The sequence below is a fragment of the Wyeomyia smithii genome, chromosome 2, assembly GCF_029784165.1.
Source record: "Wyeomyia smithii strain HCP4-BCI-WySm-NY-G18 chromosome 2, ASM2978416v1, whole genome shotgun sequence".
Lineage (NCBI taxonomy): Eukaryota > Metazoa > Arthropoda > Insecta > Diptera > Culicidae > Wyeomyia > Wyeomyia smithii.
The window spans coordinates 245,950,549-245,972,858 of NC_073695.1; the positions used below are offsets into that span (position 1 = coordinate 245,950,549).

At 39.5% G+C, this 22,310-nt stretch overlaps 1 protein-coding gene and 1 long non-coding RNA gene across 2 annotated transcripts in view; one reads left to right on the forward strand and one right to left on the reverse strand.

Annotated features, from left to right (window-relative positions):
- LOC129722971 (uncharacterized) overlaps positions 1-8,779 on the reverse strand; it is a 38,369-nt gene extending 29,590 nt beyond the window's left edge. Inside the window, exon 1 of the long non-coding RNA XR_008727691.1 lies at positions 8,556-8,779. This is a non-coding gene — a long non-coding RNA (uncharacterized LOC129722971). The remainder of the gene's footprint in view (positions 1-8,555) is intronic.
- LOC129722969 (homeobox protein six1b) overlaps positions 1-21,304 on the forward strand; it is an 86,145-nt gene extending 64,841 nt beyond the window's left edge. The window contains exons 3-6 of the mRNA XM_055676865.1: positions 1,572-1,699; positions 1,953-2,057; positions 8,194-8,249; positions 19,638-21,304. Coding sequence (XP_055532840.1) covers positions 1,572-1,699; positions 1,953-2,057; positions 8,194-8,249; positions 19,638-20,097 — 749 coding nt within the window. The 3' untranslated portion in view covers positions 20,098-21,304. The remainder of the gene's footprint in view (positions 1-1,571; positions 1,700-1,952; positions 2,058-8,193; positions 8,250-19,637) is intronic.
- The last annotated feature ends 1,006 nt before the right edge of the window (positions 21,305-22,310 follow it).

Here is a 22,310-nt window from a genome sequence, read left to right on the forward strand (position 1 = left end):
AGGAGATGTCTACATTTATCTTATAAACAACGCATATTATACTCATTACCGGAAAATTCTAGGCCAAATTAAGTTTGAAGGAATCGTTTTTACCTCAACCAGATAAGATTCAATATATAAAAGAGTAATTTATAAAAGAGTAATATATAAAAGAGTCTTTTCATAACACTTAAAACACGTTACTTCAGCAGCTCACGCATCTCCTCGTCAATATCAATTTCGTGTCCTCCTCCGGCAACCTGTACTGTATCGTACATCAAGCGCTGCGCTACAAGTCTGTCTTTTTCCAAATTCATGACTACGCACTCCTTGTTCACGGAGAAACCTCGCTCCAACGTGGCATTGCCATGCGATAGAATCAGAATCTTCTTAATAAACACAGTAAAGTTAGGAAGTTTCTTGCCTGAAGCAGCGCTCTACAAAAAGTATCAAGGAAGTCAGCAATGCCTTTGTCGAATGCATACTCAATAGTTGTGAGTATTCTTGGCTGCATCTATCAGCTACAGTTCCCGGGAGATTATCGTTGTGAACCATTTGCTCTAGGCAAAATTCGAGCCATTTGAATGCTACTTCCGGGGAGCTTACCTTGGTCAAGTTAGCTTCCAAGAGGAAGATGAATAAAAACAAAAACTGTTTTATGCACCGTAAGATATGTCAGCCAGTATTTCCGGGTCACAGGACAAGTCTTTTTTGGTTAAGTATTCGAGGAAACTTACTTAAGAAATTTTAGTCTCGTGATCGGTTCTAGCCTAACTCCGGCCATCATCTCGAGAAACCACATCTGATAATCAGTGCATAAAATGTGCGAGGTAACCAGGTATTTAAAAAAAAAAAAAATAAAAAAAAATAAAAAGATATCCAAAACGGGTCGGGTATCGGCAATTTCAGGGCATTTTTGTTTCGGGTACGGGTCGGGTACGGGTAGCTGGAAAAATTTTTTTTCGGGTTCGGGTCGGGTACGGGTATTTTAAACAAACCTGACTTCGGGTTCGGGTCGGGTACGGGTTTGAAAATTCTCGATGAGTCGGGTACGGGTCGGGTACGGGTAACAAATTTCCCATACCCGACCATCTCTAATGTAGACATCATTAAAAGTTTTGATAAATAAAGATTTTTCACGTAGTTTTTACGTGAATTGAACATTTGTGCTTAGTGTTTGGAAACGATTAACAACATTCTTTATTTGATTAGAGATAATAAACTTTTTACCTTTCCTGGCTGGAGGTAATCAGTTTGGGATAATTTTCTGCTATCGCGATATTTCCCTAATTCACAGTGGAATTTCGATTTTATCACGGTCAAAAAAAATTCTCCCGTGAATTCAACGAAGCTGTGGGCTTGGTGAAATGATAAATTTTAGTGCTTTTCGTATGATTTCACTGCTATGCAACAAAAAATACTAAACTTCATTATTTCCTCGAATCCAAAGTTTCGCTAGATTTACCTTTATCAAATCAATTTGGGATCACTTGGTTTTCTGTTAAAAAAATAAATAAAGAGCAACAAATCCTTCTCAATTTGAAACTCGTTGATTGCAGAATTGAACTTTTTTTTGCTTATTTTATTTACAGCGCACTACGTGGAAGCGGAAAAGCTGCGGGGACGACCTCTGGGAGCTGTCGGCAAATATCGCGTCCGTCGTAAGTTCCCGCTGCCCCGGACAATATGGGATGGAGAAGAAACCAGCTACTGTTTCAAGGTACCCACGTCAGGTGCAGCCTACCGATCACAGCACAAAAAGCAGAGCTTCGTCTCTCTCTCATTTATTCCATTATCTTTCCTGTGTTGTTACTCCAAATAATCCCCGTAAAAGCAACCTGACGATGAAATCTTATTAATCGCATTCCAATTAGGTTACAAAAAAAAAAAATGAAATCCACTCAAGCAGCACTCTTTCTCTACGATTGAAACTCTATTCCTCTGTTTTTTTTCGCTTCCGCGTTATCTTCCAGGAGAAATCAAGATCGGTTCTGCGAGATTGGTACACGCACAATCCCTATCCTTCGCCGAGGGAAAAACGGGAACTGGCCGAAGCTACCGGATTAACCACCACCCAGGTAAGCGTCCACGGGTTCAGTTATCATGTTATCGCCAACGGGTTTTTTTGTGCCCTCCCGAAGGATCCTCTTGATGGGATAACGCCGAAGGTTATAGCCATCGAGGTGGAAAATCCCTTTGTTTTTCCTTTTGTTCCACCCGCTCGACTTTGATAATCTCTGAATCATCCCGGGTAGAGTAGAGAGTGAGGGGAAAAAGTTGTCCAATTCTTTGGATCGCCGTGGCCGTTGGTTTGTTGTTCGTTCGTTGCTCTTTTCCGGACGTTCTCTATACTCGCGGCGGTCGGTGATCACCGTTCAAACTAGGTTGATTGAAATTTAATACTTCTGTTTTCTGGCATGTTTTTTTTCGCTCTCTCTCTGTCCATTGTAAGTGTAATTCAAAGGATCTAATGAAGCGTGTATTGATTCGTCAAAAAAAAAGAGATCATTTGAAGAAGACTTTCTGTGTTTGTTCTGTTAAAACGATACAGCCTGTTTAGTTGTTAGTTCGGTCGTTTCGTTTTAATTATCGTTCTTTCTGTCATATGGCGTTACGCTTTCAATTAGGTTGATAACAATGGGTAGATCTACTGAACGTATTTTATAAGTTTAATATGCCATATGTTCGGTGGGAGCCCATTATGAAAAAAATTAGTTTTCTAAACAATCTTATCCACTTCGAGTATTTTAGATTAATTTGATAGACTTTCTGAAGATAAATTAATTTTTGGCTGTTGAACCATTTGCAGATTAAAAGTTGCAAGGTTTCATATTTTCCAGATTTTTTGCAACATAAGCCGTTTAATTTGTTTGAAAATTTATTAGTGTCCTCCAGATTCAAGATCGGACCATTAAGATTAGAAATTAACCTGGTAATAGGTTTTTCATCTGTGCATTTTATTTTCTCATGAAAGTTGTTGTGGAAACCTTCAAAATATAACGTATTTTCAGAATCGCTATGAATCTTTCACGTAAAATTTATGAACTAACTTGCATTGATTCTACGATGCATCGGTTATAAGCTGAGAGTTTCAAATTATTATCATTTTCGATCGAAAATTGCATATCAAAGTTCTGTTACCAGCGCACTACGAATTCGCTGAAAACTTATTTTTACGTCAGTGACTTGATAAACTTATGAAACTCTGTTTGTACCTTCCATTAAAAACTCAGGTTATCCAGAACAAGTCTGGAAGCGTCCAACGTGGTCACGAGCATTTGATTTGACTGCCTGAGATGTCGTATGATAGGTTTGAAACACCTGTTCAAGTGTTGGTTTGTAATCTATAACATATTTTTGCAGCAAAAATTCACTTCAATTGAAGCTGAATTTTGTTTTGATATATCTGTCGCAGTTTTTTTTTTATTTTTTTTTTTTAAAGTATTGATGATAAATATTAGTAAATAATGAGTATGTGTGTCCAATCACAAATGGTGACTTCTCAACACTGTTAGTAATTTGTAATTTTAATTGTTTGGATTTGTTTGCTTTCGCAATTAGGACTTATCATTCGTAGGGATTTAAACCTACTTGTCAAGAAAGGAAAATAAACTTACAACTAACTTAATTGCTAACTTATTGGCTATAAAGAGAGCTTATCGTAGCAATTGAGGATTGCAACGATTTTTGTCGAAAATTGTTAATAATTTTATTTGACATAGCTTCTAATGGTTCAACACCAGTAAGTCTATGTAATTCGAGTGTACCAAACCAAGGAGGACGCTTCAAAATCATTTTCAGAATTTTATTCTGAATCTTTTGGAGCATTTTCTTCCTTGTTGAACAGCAACTTGACCAGATCGGTACAGCATAAAGCATTGCTGGTCTAAAAATTTGTTTGTAAATCAAAAGTTTGTTCTTTAAACAAAGTTTAGAATTCCTGTTAATGAGAGGATATAAACATCTCGTATATTTGATGCACTTGGCTTGTATACTCTCAATGTGCTCTTTGAAAATAAGTTTTTTATCATAAATTAGTCCCAAGTACTTAACCTTGTCGGACCAACTTAAAATAACCCCATTCATCTTGACAACGTGATTATTGTTTGGCTTGAGGAAAGATGCCCTAGGCTTATGCGGAAAAATTATCATTTGAGTTTTAGAAGCATTGGGAGAGATTTTCCACTTTTGCAAGTAGGAAGAAAAAATATCTAAACTTTTCTGCAATCGACTGCATATGATACGAAGACTTTTTCCTTTTACGGAAATGCTTGTGTCATCGCAGAACAATGACTTTATGCATCCTGGAGGCAAATCAGGAAGATCTGAAGTGAATATGCTGTACAGGACTGGACCCAACACTGAACCTTGAGGTACACCTGCTCTGACAGGAAATCTATCAGATTTTGAAGTCTGATAGACAACCTGCAGAGTTCGATAAGTAAGATAATTTTTTAAAGTTTTGATTAGGAAAATTGGAAAATTAAAAGTTTGCAATTTCGCAATCAAACCTTTATGCCAAACACTGTCGAATGCTTTTTCTATGTCTAAAAGAGCAGCTCCAGTGGAATAACCTTCAGATTTGTTAGCTCGTATCATATTAGTAACTCTGAGCAATTGATGAGTTGTGGAATGCCCATGGCGAAATCCAAACTGTTCATTTGCAAAAATTGAATTTTCGTTGATGTGTGACATCATTCTGTTAAGAATAACTCTCTCAAACAGTTTACTTATTGAAGAGAGCAAACTGATTGGTCGATAACTTGAAACTTCAGCTGGGTTCTTATCCGGTTTTAAAATGGGAGTAATTTTTGCATTTTTCCATAATTTGGGAAAATATGCAATTTTGAAGCAGCAATTGAAAATTTTCACTAAAAGTTCCATTGTGCTCTCAGGGAGATGTTTGATTAGTATATTAAAGATTCCATCGTCACCAGGTGCTTTCATATTTTTGAATTTTTTAATAATTGATTTAATCTCATTCAAGTTAGTTTCAATTATTTCTGCAGGTAAAAAATTCTGGGAAGAAATTAAATCAAATTGACGTGTGACTTCATTTTCAATTGGACTCACAAAATTCAAATTTGAGTTATGAACACTCTCAAACTGCTGAGCAAGTCTTTGAGCCTTTTGTTCATTGGATACAAGAAAACGTTCACCTTTTTTTAAAACTGGAATAGGCTTTGAAGGTTTCTTGAGAATCTTCGACAGCTTCCAAAAAGGTTTTGAATATGGTTTCAATTTTCCAACTTTAGACTCAAAATTTTGATTTCTCAGAAGAGTAAATCTATGTTTAATCTCTTTCTGTAAATCTTTATAAATAGTTTTAAAAACAGGGTCACGAGAACGTTGATATTGACGTCTGCGGACATTTTTCAAACGAACTAGAAGTTGAAGATTTTCGTCAATTATTGGTGAATCAAATTTCACTTGAGCCTTTGGAACAGAATAATTCCTGGCATCAACAATTGCACATTTTAATGCTTCCAAAGCGGAATCAATATTCACTTCGTTTTGCAAATCAAGCTCATTATTGAAATTTCTCTCAATATGAGTTTTGTATCTTTCCCAATTAGCCTTGTTATAATTAAAAACAGAGCTCATAGGGTTTAAAACTAATTCATGTGATAAAGAAAAAGTTATTGGAAGATGGTCAGAATCAAAGTCAGCATGTGTGATCAAATCACTACATACGTGACATTGATCTGTTAGCACCACATCAATTGTTGAAGGGTTTCTTACAGAAGAAAAGCATGTAGGACTATTCGGAGACAAAATAGAATAGTATCCTGAAGAACAATCATTGAATAATATTTTGCCATTGGAATTGCTTTGAGAATTATTCCATGATCGATTAGCGTTAAAATCACCGATTATAAAAAATTTCGAACGATTTCTGGTGAGTTTTTGTAAATCACCTTTAAAGCAATTTTTGTGCTCGCGTGTGCATTGAAATGGTAAATATGCTGCGGCAATAAATAAAATCCCAAGTTCAGTTTGAACTTCAATTCCCAAAGTTTCAATAACTTTCGTCTCAAGATGGGGAAGAGCACGATGTTTGATTCGGCGATGAATAACAATTGCAACTCCACCGCCGGAACCCTGAATCCTATCATATCTATGAACCACGTAATTGGGATCATATTTTAATTTTATGTTAGGTTTCAAAAATGTTTCAGTAATAATTGCAATATGCACATTATTTACTGTTAAAAAATTAAAAAGCTCATTCTCATGGCCTTCAATGAGCGAGCATTCCAATTTAATATTTTAATTGTTTTATTTAAAATCATTACTAAATTTTAAATTTGAAACAATTTTAATAGTAAAATTTGTGCCTATTTGAATGGCTTCAAACATTGATTTTGCCTGCAACATGGCGTTCATAAGATCGAACATTGCCTGTTGCAAAAAAGAAAGTTTACCTGCCGTAAAAGGCCCCAGGCAGTTGACATTAGAAAAAATATTTTCGGCAGCAATATTAGCTGGAGTACCTAATAGGTGTACAATTATTTTCTAGCGTGTTTTGCTTACCCATATTAACGGTTATTTTCGAACTACCAACACTAGGCGGTATAATGTTTGAACTACCTGTAACCTGTGCATAAGTTAAACGGGTATGCAAAGGAGTAGGTAAACTATGCGTCACTGGTACGCTTGGAGAATTTTGTTTTGAAGTTGGTTCTAATTGAGAAATTGAATTTTGTTTACCTTGCCTTGCCTTAACAATTGCTAAACGGGCTGGGCATTGATAAAAATTCGACATATGGTTGCCGTTACAATTCGCACAGCGAAAATTTTTACTCTCTTTCACAGGACATGTGTCCTTTTTGTGAGAAGAGTCCCCACAAATGAGGCATTTTTGGTCCATGTTACAAAACTTTGAACCATGGCCATAACGTTGGCAAACACGGCATTGGGTGATATGCTTTTCACCTCCGCCAAACTTTCGATATAATTCCCATTTTACACGCACGTTAAAAAAAGCATGTGCTTTTTCAACAAATTTCAAGTTATTAACCTCACTGCGGTTAAAATTAAATAATTATTTAATTAAATAATTTACAAGGGAAATTCCAGTTCGCTGACTGTTTTCGCCTCGTGATTTTTGTTTCATCAGAATTACTTGGGTAAGGGCTATACCAAGTAATTCTGTCAAAGTAATTTTGATCTCATCAACGGTTTGATCGTTGGTGAGACCTTTCATTACGACCTTGAACAGCTTGGCGCTCTTCGTATCATATGTAAAAAATTTATACATCTTTTCAGTTAAATACTGAATAAGACGATTCCAATCTTTTAATGTTTGGGCCAGTAAACGGCATTCACCTCTTCGGCCAATTTGATAAGTAACTTCGACGTCGGAGAGAAACGTAGAAAGTTCTCTTTTAAAAATATTAAATTCAGAAGCAATAGTTACCACAATAGGTGGAACTTTTTCCTTTTTTACAGAAATTTCACTTTGAATAGTTTTACTTTCGAACATTTCAATTTCGCCGGCTTCTTGCTCAGGCAGAATATCATATAAATTTTCACTGCATAAGCTAGTTTCGGAAAGTGATGCCTCTCTTTTCCTCCCCGCAGCGATGCGAGGTTTCTTTTTCCGTCCAGCCATTTCAGGTGATACGAAAAAAGTTAAAACAAATGTTAAATTCAAAAGTAGGTAGTCTTGAGAAAGACTGATGGGAAATAACTTTCAGGTAATCTTTAAAAGACACACTGACAAAACACAAACTTTGAAGCTATAGGCAGTCAAAGACCAGTCCACAAGCAACCGAAAATACGTCTGATCTGTCGGGCAGCTCAAGACGCACTGAGCAAAAATTCACTTGAATCTACCAATTGGAACTCAAAAAGTCACTGGAACCACATTTCTTTCTGAAACTTTACGCTAAGATTCAGCTACGATCGTTAAAATTCACCGCAAAATACTTGACTTGATTTGACGTTTTGAAATTTTTTTCAATAACAAGTTTTTATTTACCTGACAACCACCATGGCAACGATGCTGTATCAGATTAAATTCGTTGGCGTTCATAGTAAAGTGACGCCATCGTTACTGCAATGAATGGTGGAGAAGGGGATAAATTCGTTTTTCACAATTTTTCACTTTTTTTAATTAATTTTCAGAACTAATTAGTTGTCTTACAAAAGAATTTTCCTAATTTTTACTTCCATAGACGTTACAACTGATTTGTCTTTGATTGATTTTAGGTTTCCAATTGGTTCAAAAACCGACGGCAACGGGATCGAGCGGCTGAGCACAAAGAGTAAGTACAATTGCCAAGTATAGTTAAGTTCAAGTAGAGAGAACAAAGCTTCAAATGAAAACATAATTCAATTCCGGTGTCATTTGTCAGCCTCAAATGGCGTCAATTGGAACAATAAAATATTGCCGCTAATTGAAAGCCTTTGTCTTCGGTGTGCTGCTGAACGGAAAAGGCATACCAGAAGTCCTTATGTTCATTATGCCCCTCACCATAAGACTCCGAACTTGGCGTAACGATACAAATCTAATCAAGGCGGTATCTTGTGCCCTACTATAAGTGACTGTGAAAGACCTAAATAAGGAGTACCTATTTCTATCGACGTGAAGTTTATTGTTTGGGATGTCGCCGGTCCCGAGAAGCGAATGCTCAGCCTTATTTTGGGAAAAAAAGGTTGCTGCTCCCTCCGCTGCTGATGATGCCTTGTTTCGACGGCTACTTCCTTTGCGTCGGTCGTTTCATGGGTAGCATAGCAGAGCGCCAGGGGCAGCACACTGGAATGGGAGATAAATAATATGTAAATAAAAATATCAAATTTCAGCCACCACAATATGGATTTTCACTCACTCGTTGCGCTGCTTCTGCTACATACTTGCATATATACGAACCTTTACGGTTTAGTTTGTATGGTTAGATTTGTGCGTTCGTTTAAGGTTGTCTTGTATGGTTTATGTAGCGTTTTCTCCTTTCTGGAGTCAGCAGAACTGGGTCTTCTTTTTGGGTAATGTATTGTTTTTTTTTTTTTTTTTGTTATTTTCTTTTGATCCACGCTGGGAAAACTTCGGAGCAGCCGTATAGTGGAAGACTTCCTGCATTTTTGTGTCTATCGATTTTGATGTGGTTTCTACCATCTTTGCAACTGAAGCTTGATTTTTATTTCAGAAAAAAAAATCGGCCAAGTTGATGAAAATAATGTTTATGACAATAAAATTTATCATATCGAAGTTGGAAAAGATGGGTTGAAATTTCGTGTTGATCCGCAGAAGCAATCAGAGTTTAACCAATATCTCACGGTGACAGTGTGCCCAGAAACACTGTGCAAGTCATCTCTCTGATGCATTGTACACGAATGCAATTCGTCACTAAGCAAGAAAAAAAACACAATATATGATATAATTCGTAGCCTACTCAACTCAAAAACAGGTGTTGATGATTGGCAAGATGCCGACACAAACTAAGCAAAAAGAAAAAAGATGGGAGAGAATGTGGAGTTAATTTTTAAAGTCTGTCTGATGGCGGCAAGGGCCTGAAGATGTGAAAATCGGTCGTGAAATACAAAATCTATCCCAAGCCCGAATAATCTATGCAACTATGCTTGTTGCATAATGCAGTGTATAATACACACTTGATTGAGTATTTCAAAACCTTAATCAGCAACATCTTCGAGAAGCATTAATTTGTCTTATATTGTCCTCTTCACCATAAAACCCTAACAAATTCAAACAGATCTCGCAGAAACTCGGTTATCGCGATCAAAACTAACTCAATTACTCACCATAAATCATATGCGGGCCTCACGGATGGATATTGTTATTCCATTATCCTCCCCGCAACCGGTCGTTAATAGGCGTGAATTTGTCTATTTCGTCACCCTATTCAGGAATTTCCCTTCGCACTCCACCTACTCTCCTGAAAACAGCAGCTATCACTCATCAACCATTATCGTCACCAGTTTCTTCTGCCCCGTGCTTGGGCCACCCTCCACTCGGTTGTCTGTTTCTGGCCGCATGGATTAAATTCCTGATCTGTCCGCAGGGTAGTAACAGAGGAGGGGGCTGGGAGGTGTGTTGTGGAGCAGCCACAGAAACCACCCAACTTTTTTTTCGTTTCTGCCTTGTTTTTACTACAACGACTTCTATTGCTCGTTAAGCTTTGCCGTTTGTCCGTTACTGCCTAGCCGTAACCTCACTTTTACGCTGCGGCCGTCAGCGATTCCGGAGAATGCTAAAATTTGTACAACCACCCCGAACCCGTCGCTTGTTCGCGCTCTCGTACCGTTCGTTCGCACGGAACGGCCAGAGTTTGCCGCTCGAGTGTACATCTCGGTTGATATTTGATATCCCATTAAAGCAGCTGAATGATGCGAGTGTACCGCTCCGCTTTGGGCCTGCATGGCCGGGCCAAACAGACGGAAAGTCTCTCCCGCAAACTGTGCGCCCGCTGCAAGTGCGAGCAGGACGGCCCTCTGGCTGTCAGAAAGTTTCATTTCCCCTCTCCCACTCCCACCGCCTATCGTTTGGTTCCAAACAACCTAAAGTTGTAGTACCACTACAAACACGGGTTAGGAACTCAGTAACTCATATGTTGCTAATGCGCGTGTTTCGTTGCTAAGTAATATGATGTTGGGAGCTGTATCGGACAGAACATGTGCAGATACCTACGTTCGTGTTGAGCATTATTATACAAACATTCGCTCGCATGCACGTGCTACCAATAATTATCATATTGCACCGCTACAAGCACCACATGCTGGGTGGTATCATTCCATTATGAACATCATAATTTTCTGTAATGAATTGTTGTAACGAGTGAGATCTTGATGATTCTGCTCGTAAGATTATGAGTAGTGATGTGCTTAATTATTAAAATTAATCGATTATGGGCCAGAGTAATTGGTAAATTTTAGTCAATCATACTTCGATTATCGACCAAATAATCGATCAATTGAACTCCATTATTGCAATAATTTTATTATTCTCACATAACTTTTCAAAAAGACCTAGGTAACATTGAAAGACACTCTTTGCTCACTTTCTCTTCTATGAAATACTAAGGTATTTTTACATTTTTAATTGTACTGTTTGCATAGTAAACTAGGTAATATTATAATCTTCCGATTCGTGACAAGGAATCGTTGAAAACTTTTATAATAAAGCTATAACAAATGAAACAGAGTGAAAGAGGAAAGCAAAGAAACTGTTACTTAGGTCCTTTAGAAAAGTTACGCGAATATTCGAACCAGGTAAATGTAACATCATTCAATGGGAAGTTTTTTTGTTGCTAAAAAAGATTGCGTGGCTTGCTGTGTTGCTAGGGATCAGCTACCCCTAATTTTCGAAAATTCTTTTTTAGTGGTACTGGGGGTAAGCCTGGCCCCTTAAAGGAAACGACGCTATAGAAGGAATTGATTGCAAATATTGTTATATTTTCTTCACAGAATTATTGCTCAGATTGTGTTCAACAAAACATGAAGACTGTCAGTACTTTCAAATTGTTATTTTACAAGAAATAGTGAAGTATTGAAGCTAACATAAAAACGACGTTTACCACAGATCGAATTCCTGTGATTGCTAACAATACAGGCAACAAATTGTAGAGCAGCCGGAAAGTATTTTGATCTTTTCACATGAATAAAAGCTTAAGTAGGTCACTTAAGAAAAATTACATCCTTTTACGCATTTGACGTTTGATGTTTCACGGTGCCTTGGATGTGTTCACATATTCCACAACACAACTTCACATATTCCACAACACAGTTATTTGGTGTTTACTAGAAAAACTCTGCGGGTGACGGTCTTACCCTCAATACCGGGCTCACCCCCAGTACCCCTACATTTTTAGAACATATTTCTGATAAGTTCACTTCAGTTTGAAGCTTTCCAAGCAAAGCTGTGCGAAATTTAAGTAATTATCTGCAGGCTTAAACTGGAATAATTTTACGTCTACCGGTTTCCTGTACAAAAATCCGTCAATAAAAACTTCCGCATTTTCACTGATTTCAGAAAGTTTGAAAAAATCTGCAGTATAATTTTTACTGAAGAAAACGGTTTTGCAACTTTTTTTTTTCTTCACAAATCATTTATTTAACACGGCACAAATACAATTCAATGTTTAACGGCGCCAATTATATCGGATGACTTGAAATCTATAAGCAAATTTTTTATCCTCGCTGCCGACTACGAGCTGAAATTAAGTCTATCTTAAAACTAGCATGTATTATTCAATCAGTGTTTTGTAGTTGAATGGTCGTCTGATGATCATCGAATGAATATGCAGCATGTATGGATTTGTTCTGCTAAGCCACGATGTCATGAGCTGGGACAGGGGCTTGTAATCCTCGGGTTCTGAGGGTATTGTGCGGGGTCTAGTTGCTGGTTTTGGTTCGTTGTTGTTGTTCGCTGGTGTTCAAGTGGCCATATGGTGTGTGCCGCTGAGCCGAGATATCAAGAAAGGCCTCGGATTTCCTGTCGAGTTCGTGTGGGGTTCAATTTGCTGGTTCCAAAATCGAGGTCTACGACGTGATCTTGCCGTTTTGATTAATGTGGGTGGAAAGGAATGGGACTAGACTTGGGCATGGATGGATTTCAGGAATATGTATATAAGGGACATGTAGGGTAGGTCGCGACTCGCCAAGACATCACGAACAGGGACAGCTGGTTCTCTACCCTCGGCCCGGAGGGAAGCTATTAATTTAGACCTGGCGTCACGGTGTACAGAGCATGACCAAACAACGTGCTCTATGTCGTGATAACCTTCACCACAGGCACACCATACCACTTTCTCCGAGCCCAATACGACGGAGGTGCGCATCAAATCTATAGTGATTGGACATAAGCCGAGACATCACGCAAATGAAATCTCCTCCTACATCCAACCCCTTGAACCACGGATTCGTCGATACCTTGGGTATAATGGAATGTAACCACCTTCCCAGTTCCCCTCTGGTCCAAGAATTTTGCCAACTGATGATCGTGTTCTGACGTACAAATGCGAAAAATTCATTAAAAGCAATTGGTCTTTCATAAATTTCACCGTTTGATGCGCCCACCTTAGCCAAAGAGTCCGCTTTCTCATTGCCCGGTATCGAGCAGTGAGAAGGGACCCACGCTAAGGTAATCTGAAACGATTTTTCGGATAAAGCACTCAAATGTTCCCGTATTTTCCCCAGGAAATACGGAGAGTGCTTAACATCTTTCATCGATCGGAGAGCCTCAATGGAGCCGAGACTGTCCGTAAAGATGAAATAATGGTCCGTGGGCATTTTTTCGATAATCCCTAGGGTATACTGAATAGCAGCTAATTCTGCGACGTAAACAGAAGCAGGATTATCGAGCTTATGGGAGACGGTTAAATTGTTATTGAAGATACCGAAGCCAGTGGACCCATCAAGAAGTGATCCGTCAGTGTAGAACATATTGTTGCAGTTGATGTTTCGATATTATTTGGAAAAAATTTTAGGGATCTGCTGCACGCGTAAATGATCCGGGATTCCACGAGTTTCTTCTATCATGAATGTATCGAAAAACACAGTAGAATCAGAAGTATTTGATAAGTTGACACGATTTGGAATATTCAAAGAAGGGTTAATATTTTGGGACACGGATTGAAATACAATGTCATAAAACGGGTTTGAGAATTGAGTTCGATTAACCTTTCAAAGTTTTCAATCACAGGACGGTTCAAGACCTCACATTTGATAAGAATACGAGAAGACAGGCTCCAGAAGCGGTTTTTCAACGGTAGAACTCCGGCTAAGACCTTCAAACTCATCGTATGGGTCGATTGCATGCAACCTAAGGCGATACGCAAACAACGATATTGTATTCGCTCCAGTTTGATCAAATGTGTGTTTGCTGCGGAGCGGAAGCAGAAACACCCGTACTCAATTACAGACAATATCGTTGTTTAGTAAAGCCTTATAAGGTCTCCTGAATGGGCTCCCCACCATGATCCGGTTATTGTACGAAGAAAATTTACTCTTTGGTGACTTTTCTTCATCAGATACCTAACATGGCAACCCCAGGTGCCCTTAGAGTCGAACCAGATACCAAGATACTTATGCACCAAAACCTGAGAGATCGTTTTACCCATTAATTGTGGTTGGAGCTGAGCAGGTTCATGCTTCCTAGAAAAAACTACTATCTCAGTCTTCTCCGGAGAGAATTCGATACCTAGCTGTAGAGCCCAAGCAGACAAATTGTCCAAGGTATCTTGCAATGGTCCTTGCAAATCGGCAGCTTTGGCTCCTGTAACAGAGACCACGCTGTCGTCGGCAAGTTGTCTTATCGTGCATGAATTTGCCAGACATTCGTCGATATCATTTACATAAAAATTGTAAAGAAGGGGGCTTAAACATGAGCCCTGGGGAAGACCCATGTAGCTAATGCGAAAAGTTGCCAAATCGCCGTGCGTAAAATGCATGTGCTTTTTGGACAACAAATTGTGCAAAAAATTGTTCAAAATTGGAGAAAATCCTTGTCGGTGAAGTTTACCCGAAAGAATGTCAATAGAAACGGAATCAAAAGCCCCCTTAATGTCCAAGAACGCAGACGCCATTTGTTCATTGCGAGCATAGGCCAGCTGAATATCTGTTGAAAGCAACGCAAGACAATCATTCGTCCCTTTGGCACGGCGGAAGCCAAATTGAGTATCTGATAGTAGACCATTTGATGGTCTAAACGACGGAGTATCATTTTTTCCATCAATTTCCGGATACAGGATAGCATTGCAATCGGTCTATAAGAGTTGTGATCAAAGCTGGTTTCCCTGGTTTTTGGATAGCGATCACCTTCACTTGCTTTGCTCCAGGAACTTATTGAACAAGTTCAACGAGCGCCTCTTGGCATTGCCGGGTAGATTCTTCAACAAGTTGAATTTGATTCTATCTAACCCAGGCGCGTTATTGTTACAGGACAGGAGGGCAACTGAAAATTCTGCCATCGTAAAAGGTGATTCTATCGCGTCGTGACCCGGAGACGTCTCGCGAACAAAGTTTTGCGCAGGAACAGAGTCCGGACATACTTTTCTGGCAAAATCAAATATCCACCGACTTGAAGACTCCTCGCTTTCGTTGACCGTTACGCGATTCCGCATTCTTCGGGCTGTGTTCCAAAGAGTGCTCATCGATGTCTCCCTCGACGTCTCGTTCACGAACCGACGCCAATATCCGCGTTTCTTTGCTTTAGCCAGGCTTTTAAGCTTGGTATTAAGCTCCGAATACCGTATATAGTCGTCGGGTATACCTCCCTTCTGGAAGGCCAAAAACGCGTCGGATCTTTGCGTGTAGACATCGGAGCACTCTTGGTCCCACCACGGAGTGGGAGGCCGTTCTTTGATCGTTACGCCGGGATATTTCTTCGTTTGGGCTTGCAACGCGGCGTCGAGAATCAAGCCCGCGAGGAGGTTGTATTCTTCAAGTGGTGGATGATGTTGAATCGACTCGACCGCTTTTGAGATCATTTCCTCGTATAACTTCCAATCGACATTCCGTGTGAGGTCATACGGAATGTCAATTGGTCGCATGCGAGTTGACCCGTTTACCCGATTACCTTCCATGTGCAATCCAACCGTAGCGACGTCGAACATAAGGATAGATCCAAAGCGCTTGGGCGCGCTGGAGGTTTCGGGATACGTGTCATTTCACCGTTGTTTAAAATAGTCATGTCGAAGTCATCGCAAAGGTTATAGATTAAAGAGGAGCGGTTATCATTGTATGGGGAACCCCAAGCCACGCCATGAGAGTTGAAGTCTCCCAAAATCAAACGTGGCGAGGGAAGAAGTTCTATTAAATCAAAGAGCAGCCGTTGCCCAACCTGTGCTCTGGGGGGAATATATATTGAGGCAATACAAAGCTCTTTACCTTGTATTGTCATTTGACATGCGACAACTTCGATGCCTGGAATCGAGGGGAGGTTAATACGATAGAAAGAATAGCACTTTTTAATCCCTAAAAGTACTTCTCCATATGGGGTGTCTCGATCAAGGCGAATAATATTAAAATCATGGAAATTGAGATCAATATTTGAAGTAAGCCAAGTTTCACAAAGGGAAAATGCATCGCATTTGTTTTTATTTATCAAAACTTTAAACGAATCAATTTTTGGTAAAATACTTCTACAATTCCACTGTGAGACAGAGATAGAATCCTTCATATACGCAGTTGAATTAGGCATCGAAGGATACAATCGCTGCAAGGAGGGGCCATTGGGCAGTCAACTGCTTCAAAAATGATCTAACTGTTGGGAGAAATGCTGTAAGAAAAATTTTAATTGGATCGGGTACATTGAAAGTTTCAAAAATCCAGTCCACAATGTCAGAAAATTCCACTAATCCAGAGTTTGTTTCATCAACTGGATGTGCAAAAGGAACAACTGGGGTTTTAAATGTTCCTGGCAGTGCTGGGAACTCCTTCTGGGACTTTAAATTTGCAAGCCCAGGAGGAGTTTGCTTCGGTTTTTCCGCAGCACTGTTTGGTTTGTTTGTAACTTTCTTTTCACTTTGAGAAATCTTAGGACCTTTTCTGTGAAGTTTAGGAGAGGAAATATTTTTCCTCTTTCTAGACTCCCAGGATTGGCGTAAGATGTTCCCGCTGGTGAATCGTCAGAATCGGTTTCATCAGAGGACAACAGATCATAAGGGTTTGATGTAATGGGAGAAGTGGTCACGGTCTTCTCCAGCATCTCAGCGTAAGAACGCTTCGAACGCTCTTTGAGAGACCTCTCGCTGCATGTACACCGCACATGTCGAGAGCTCATGCTGACTCTCCCCACAGTGAATGCATTTTTCAGCATTTTTACTGCAGGAATCATCCGCATGATTCTCCCCACACTTGCCACAACGTGCCTTATTGCAGCAGTAGGCGGCGGTGTGGCCTAACTGCTTACAATTCAGGCAGTTCATGACGCGAGGCACATATAATCACACAGGGAGAAGAACCCGGTGGATCGAGACGTGGCTTGGTAGCGCTGACCCGGCGAACGTAACTCGAAACGAGTCTGACGGGGTGTATACTGTTTTGCCACCGATGATCGATGCTGACCGCAATTGCTTGCAGTCGAGCACCTTTACATCGGGACAGGTTTTGTTTTTAAAGCACCCTTTGGCACTTTCCAGTATACACTCGACGGACAGACTCGAATCGGTTATGACACCGCCGATCTCCACGTCTCGTGCGGGTATGTAAACGCGATACTCGCGTGTGAAGAGCTCAGAGCAGCTATATCGTTGGCCTCTTTCAGGTTACTGACCACGACACGGAGCTTGTTAGGCCGGACCTTGGAAATTTCGGTCACGCCCTTGTACTCCTTCGTCAGGTCTTTAGAAATCTGCAAGAGGTTCAACTGTTTCGATTTCGGTCCCGCCTTTGGCCGAGGCCGAGACAGTATAGCTGCCCTGGGCTCCGTCTGGGTAAAGCCTGGGGCGAGGGGGGACTGAAGAATGAACAGGGGAGGGGGTAACAGAAGGGTCAGGGTCAGAGGGGTTCGGGGATGGTGGCGCGGGAGGCGAGGGATCTACATCCATCCCGCTAAGTCTAGCGCACTAGCGCCGTCAAGAGCACGTACCTTTTTACTTCTCCCTTCCAGTAAGGTTGGTTGTCCGATCGTTCGAAGTTGCAGCCGTTACAGCCAGCAGCACCAATACAGCAGCACCAAACAGCCACCAGCAGCGAGCCAGGTGTGAGATCACTCCACACAGCGATACAACTCACTGTCAACTGATGGCTTCTTCTTTTTCCTCTTTTGTGTCTCGTCCATTGCTGTAGCACAATTCAGCCAGCAGCCAAATCGGCTTACGCACCAGCTGGTAGTCACGATGCGAAACAGTTGCACAAAGGCGCGACCTTGAACCCGGATTTATTTCACTCGACCAGGCAAACAATGCCAACACTTGTTCACACGTCTTTTGTTTTATATTCTATCGGAGCGATCACCGATCACACGTCCGATACTGATGCGTGTTCGGCACAGAATGAAACCAAACGTGATGTAACTGTTGTAAATTTATATCACGCTATTAAATTAATTATTGAAACGACAATGACGATGACAAATAGACTGCATATCCACACACTACCAAAAAACAGTATAGAGATCACCCTTTCTTTCCAGTTTTTAGGAAAATCTGCTAATCGTAAATTGAGTCTCCAGTTCAATTTTTTACAAAATTAAAATAAAATTTCCGAAATAAGATGTAGTGAGCGATGCGCACTGCATGAACGCAACCCACTGTCAATGCAATCGAGCCACTCATTAATCAAGCATTCTGTTATGTAATCTTCCATATCACTACTTTTCTAAACATTTTACTCACTGTTTAAAAGCTTAGTTTAGCTTAGCTTAGGTAGACTGCCCGTAGTTGCACTCCGTGATTGGTCGAACCAACAAAATTGTAAAACGAACCAGATGAATGGTGCTTGGGACTAGACTACATTGTCATTGTGCAATTTTCATTGGTTCACAATATGTACTGAACTCATAATTTTTGTCGAGTTTGACTGATTTGTGGTACCCGGTATATACGGAACATTTGTTTAATTTGAGTGCCGGTATTATTACATTCTACAAACCACGCGATACAGATCAGCAGGAAGAAATCCAGCTGTCGTAATTCATTGATATTGAACATTATCATGGCGAAATACTAAAATAAAAAAAAAGAACGCTCTCACCAGCTATAATGCCATCCAGATCCTTTCCATTCAATCTCCATTTTGTGTCTTTAATCGATCATAATCACCGATATGTTGAGTATCAATCGGCTTGGATATAGTTGCAGAATGATAATTTTCGGTGTTCCGTATCCCTAGCTATTGTTGCGAAAAATCCCCCTTATGGCGTCTTCCAGATCTTTCGAGAAGGGCTTCAAAAGCTGTTGCCTCAGGTACAGATGTTTGCTTCACAACACAAATTTTTAGAAACATCACTTCATGCACCGACCTACAATTCGACCAATTTCCTGCTACGAAATAGCAACTCTTCGTAACATGCCATCAACCAATACAAGAACGTTTATCACTATTTTTTCAAAACAACAAATTAAAAAAGATTCAACGGGGAAATTGTCCTCCCTACCCTTCGAATAGAATCATACATTTTGTATAGTTTGTATGAAACGTAGTTTCTGGTCAATCCCCTACAGCCCTCAATAGTCCACGTAGTTTTTGGTCGGCCCTATACTTACTATTTTATAATGCTATTACTGTGTATTATTCGTAGATATAGACTATTGTTCATTTATGAGGTAATTAACTCAACTTTGTGTTTTTGGTACAATGTCACACCATAGAAGGTGTGCGATTGGGCCAATGTTCATGTATTTTGAGCCAAATTATAGTTTCTTGTAACTCTACCAGATTTATGGCAGTTGTTAACTAAACATTTGAGTTAGCATTTACGTCTTGGAATCAAATTCATTGCTTGAATGTGTGCATTACAAGCTAAGGAACAAAAACGTATTCTTTTTTTGGCACGATCTCACCCCGGCGGACGGGTATGATTAGTTTATTTGTTCGTTACTTTTTTTTTCATCATCACCAAATTTTGACAGATGATATATTAGATTCATTGTGTAAAGAAACATTACTCGAGTCAATGAAAGCAAAATTTTGTAAATTTTCTAAAATTCGTTATACGTTGCGATTAGTTATTAAAGTCTTTTTTATTTCTCCTACAGCACCGGTGAATCGGACAAACAACATCTGGACTCTTCGAGCGATTCGGATATGGACGGACCGAGTTTGGGAATGCCAGGATCCACCGGTGGATCCCAGCACGGTATGGGAGCATCGGCCGCTCAGGGAATGCACCTTGGGTCGGGAATAGGAATGCCCACCGGTGGTTTGTCCGGTAGTGGAGTTTCTGGGCCACCGGGTTCCATTTCCGGTGGGCCAGGCAACGGTGGAGGTGGTAGTGGTGGAGGAGGCCTCGCTGGCCTTGGCCTATCGGATCACCAGCCGCAGCCGCTTTCCACGCGGAATAGCAACTTAATGAACATTTCGACTGGTGGCAGCAAAGCCGGGCTGAGTCAACTATCCTCCAGCTCATTGACAGCGGCCTACTCGCACCTCTGGGATCGGTCCAATGTGATGGGATCGATGCCGATCTATGATATTGGAGAGTATCAGCATTTATGATTTTGAATGAAAGGGAACGACCGGGACAAGGTCTGTGATATATTTCGCGATCGTGGACCATTTAATGAGGGGAACTGAAAAATTAATGGAATTGCATTGCATCCATTACATTACACATTAATGGATACATTGATTCCCAAGGATACCGGGTTGGTCAATTAGTTTTGTGGGCATATCCCAATTTTAGTCATAATTTCACCAAGGTTTCCCTCAATGATGGCTCGAATAAGGAGAATAAAAGCGCTATTGGAGATAATCGTTCTTGCAAATTTATCCTTTACGGTCCCTGATTAGCAATTCACTTGCCAGACAAGAATTTTTTCCTAGTGAATTTCAACAGATTATTTTTCCGTATAGTTTTAGAAATGACTGATAAAGAAAACTTCTCAAATACTTTCACATACTGATCAACCAGGTAGATTGTTTCTATATTCAATCCCAAAAAGCAAATAAAAGTTAATTAAATAAGCTGGAGAGTAAATACACATTGAGTTCTGTCAAACCCTGTGGTTGCTTTGATAATTTAATAAGCGGAAAAACATGAAAAATTTAAAGCCAATGCTTTGCAATTCATAAAAGCTTGGCATAAACATTTTGCGACAAAAAATGAACATTTTACTAATCTTTATCAATTTTTATGAACAAATTCGTGCAATTGAATTTGATAATTAAAAACGTACTAAATGTTGGAGAATTTCTTTTGAAATTAACTGTGAAAGTATTGCAAGGCTTGAATGGTTGCAATACTTTCACAGCTCATTTTGCAAATTTTTTTTTGATAATGAACTCAACTGTTGTCCAGAGTAATTTTGTGATTCGGAAAAAAAACACAGCTTCCAACGTTCCGGTCACCCTCCTGTAATTAATATATTATTTTTAGTAAACTGTTCTGTCCATAATAGGTTTTGATTTAGAATTGATAATCCACCAGTTTCGCGTGTGGCTGCAATTTTATATGGTTAGGATGCTTACACATATAGTTTAACTAGAACAAGTTTAGCTTAATGTCACCAATCAACACAAGAGTACTCTGACTGTCGTAGGATAGAAACACGTTTCGTTTTATACTATTTTGTTACATTAGAAACTCTCAATCGCTGAGCTGAAGTCGTTAGATGAGAACGTGTCACGTTTTAATTAAACTCTACTGTATAATGCAATAATGTAATCAAAAGAATCGACTATCTTATTATATATTTGGCATTGAGCATTTACCTAGTGACTCGTAGAACCACAAAAGAAAGCCTCGAATATGGTTGAGAAAATGGCACTCTAATTGTAGATTATTGTTACTACGAATGTAGCTAGGTACATTTCTACCCCAGAGTAATTTTGTTTGAGTCGGTTTGTTACACACCTTCTGTCATGCAAGAGAAACGTCAAACGTCAAAAATGAAAAAAAAAACAACGTCTCCCTTCACATCTCTGTTAAAGCGCGTTTGCAGATACAAACCGGCTAACCAGAGGGGAAATTTCTCCCACCATAATAGGTATTTAAAAGGATTATCGCTAGTACCTGCTTTGTTGAAGTAACAAATTTGAACCACACGCTTTGGTACAGAGGTTGGATGATTATTTATCAGTAGCTTTAGAAATATAATGAGTCAAGAACCGTGGGAGTTGTTTGCTGGCACGTGGCGGTGTCAAAATAATAGGTTTAACATTTATATCCATTCTTAGTACTTTGCTGTCGTGTAGCAACCGTAGTCAGTGTCATTATTTAAGAGCCAGTTCGCGGAGACCGCAACTAGGTCTTGTTTCGAGGTTCTCCGATCGGACTGAAACTTCCAGGGTTTGTTCATCTATATGATAGAACAATGTTTTGCATAATATCAGATTTTTTGAAAAGGGGTAAGTGGGGTAAAAAAGGACGTCAAAAATTGATGTCCAAAAATTTCTAAAAACGTAAAATTGTTATAACTTTGTGAAAACTGAATATATTTTCATGAAAATTGGCATGTTTATTCTACTCTATAAAGGGAACAAAATGAGGGTTATTGGAAGTTGCTATCGAGAATACATGATGAGATATTCGCATTTTTCTAAAAAAAGAAGGTGATTTTCATAGCAGTTTTTCTCTTACCAACAGATCTAGGATCAAAATCCAAATTATACATTTTGTAGTGCAACTCAAGAGCTTTTATTAGATATAAGATTTATAAAGATGCCTGAGAAAATCCATTTTTCTATAACATGTTATTGACCATAATTTC